This window comes from Pteropus vampyrus, unplaced genomic scaffold, assembly GCF_000151845.1.
Source record: "Pteropus vampyrus isolate Shadow unplaced genomic scaffold, Pvam_2.0 Scaffold250, whole genome shotgun sequence".
Lineage (NCBI taxonomy): Eukaryota > Metazoa > Chordata > Mammalia > Chiroptera > Pteropodidae > Pteropus > Pteropus vampyrus.
The window spans coordinates 1,317,309-1,319,628 of record NW_011889031.1 but is presented as its reverse complement, the minus strand read 5'-3'; the positions used below and the strand labels follow the sequence as shown (position 1 = coordinate 1,319,628).

General features: G+C 60.3%; 1 protein-coding gene across 1 annotated transcript in view; it reads right to left on the bottom strand.

Moving 5' to 3' along the window:
* Positions 1-560: 560 nt before the first annotated feature.
* The window catches only part of LMTK3 (lemur tyrosine kinase 3), a 15,925-nt gene continuing 14,165 nt past the window's right edge, over positions 561-2,320 (bottom strand). The window contains exons 9-10 of the mRNA XM_011374635.1: positions 685-782; positions 561-567 (exon numbers count right to left, since the gene is read on the bottom strand). Of these exons, the coding sequence (XP_011372937.1) occupies positions 561-567; positions 685-782 (105 nt within the window). The remainder of the gene's footprint in view (positions 568-684; positions 783-2,320) is intronic.

Here is a 2,320-nt window from a genome sequence, read left to right as displayed (position 1 = left end):
TCGCCCCGCCCCCCACAAGTCACTCTATCTCACTGCACTGTGGTTGGCTTTCTTCACATTCTTCCTCGGCCATCGTCGAAGAGCTCCCCGTCCGCTTGTCCCTCTAGGACGTAAGCTCAGGGGGGACAGGTCTGTGTTCGGTCACTGTTGCATTCCCGGCATCCAGCACAGGGCCTGCCACAAAACGCCCTCCCACCGAGCTTTCCCGTGACCCCTCCTCTCTCAGTGGAAGGAAGCTCCCCTCCCCTCCCCCACTGCACAGGTCCAGAAAACCAAGGTCTGCGGGGCGGTGCATTTCGCCTCGCTCTCCACCCCATACCAAGTCGCTGCCCTCACTCTTTGTCTCCAGGCCTCAGCTTCCTCCTCTTTAAATAGGAAGCGTGACCCTCGAGTCCTTTTCAAAGGTGTGGGGAGACTGGGATACGTGGGGTCACTCAGTACCCAGGGAACATCGGTTCAGGGGGCGGAGCCGCGCCGAGCACAGGGGTCTGAGGAGGAAGGGAGCCCCACCGTCCTACATAACACAGGCTCCCCCACTTCTTAGCCCAGCCGCAGGGGGACTAGCTGCTGGCGGAATGAAAGGGACTTAGGGTTTCACACGTTCAGGCCCTCCCTCTCCCCTCCTGGTGATTAAAGGTGAAGTCATTTTCTCTGCTGGCCCTGCCGGCCTCGGCCATGACTCACCACTTGGCCGATGTCCCCACGCTCTGGAACCCACCACACCCTGTCCTTATGGGGGCCTCAGAGAAGGCCTCTGGCAGGATGTGGCATTTGGGGTGACGCTTGAGGACAAGGCCAAGTGAAGAGTCAGTCCTCGGTCCCGTCCCTCCTGCCCTCGAGTTGAAGTGTGCTCCTCTCTCCCTCCTGGCCCTTGGCCCCGGCCTCCCTCCCATCCTCCAGCTGGCCCCAAGGGGGTCCTCTGCCACCCATTGCCTGTCACGGCCCTCGCATGACTCTCTAATGCCCCTGGGACCCAAGTCCCCACCTCTCAACTCACTCTCGGGCCCTACGTGGCCGGCCCTGCCCCCTCTCGCCTTACCCCCTCTAAGTAACCCCCAGACACACTGCATCCCTTCTGCTCAACTGGCCAAGCTCTCTCCTGCCTCAGGCCCTTTGTGCAAGCTGTCCAGTCAGCTAGCTCACTGTCCCCTTCCCCTTCACCTAGTTAAGGACAACCAACCCTCGAGTCCCTGGTTAAATGCCACTTCGTGCAGGGAGACAAAGCCCTTTCTTGTCATCTGCTTTCTCAGCAACAGCTGCAGGGCTGTGGGGTCAGTGTCTGGGGGCCGGGCGGGTCGGGGCTCACTGAGTCCGCTCAATAAACATCGACTTAGGTGTGGTAACAGCTACCACAGAGACCACCGCTGCGTGACGGGGCGCCATGCTTTGTGCATGGGGAGGATTAAGCCATGCGACCCCTTCAACGATCTCATGAATCCAATCCCGTTCTCCCCATTCTGTAAACGAGGAAACTGAGGCACAGAGAGGGAAGCGGCAGGGCCGACGCGTGGACTCGGGCACGGGTTGGGAAAGCGGGAATGGAACCCTTCCCTGAAAGGGTCCAGTCGCACCTCCTATCTTCTCAGCTCTGTCCTGGGGGGACACACGCACCTACCGACCTGCCCCGCCCAGCGCAAGCCCCGCCTTCGGAGCTGTTCTCTGGAGCGACAGCAGGAGGCAGCAGAGGGCCCTGGCCTGTGCGCTCTCTAGCCCCAGCCCTGCCGGTGAGACATGGCTGTGCCCTGCTCCTCGCTGTGAGAATGGCCTTCACTTCGGGACAGCCAGAAACGAAGGGTGACGCGCCCCCTCCCAAGGTGGAGGTGAGGATTAGCCATACGGGGTATGTGAGACACCACGAAAAAGGAACTGGACGAACGCTGACTACTGGGGAGGGCACGGACTCAGAGGCCAGGCAGACGGACGGGTTTGTAGCCTGGCTCCTCATGCCTCTCTGCGCCTCGGTTTTCTCTTTGGTAAAATGGGGATGAGATTAGAATCCACTCCACGGGATCGAAGGAGGATTAAATGGGTTTAAACGCAGCAAGCACATGGCAGGGGCTCTGCGAGTACTAGCTATTCTTATTAGCAGTGCGGCCATTCCTGGCTAGGTTCTCTCGGCGCTGGCTCATGCAGACCACCAGCTCCTCTCTCTCCTTGTCTGCCTCTGATCGACATGTGCCCCGGAACACAGGATGGGGTCAGGATCCCGCAAGTGCCAGGCGAGAGCATGACCGAGAGAGGGGCAAAGATGGGCGAGACTCAGAGGAGATCCTTAAAGAAGGGGAAACTGAGGCTCACGGAGGGGCCTGCGTGCCGGAGC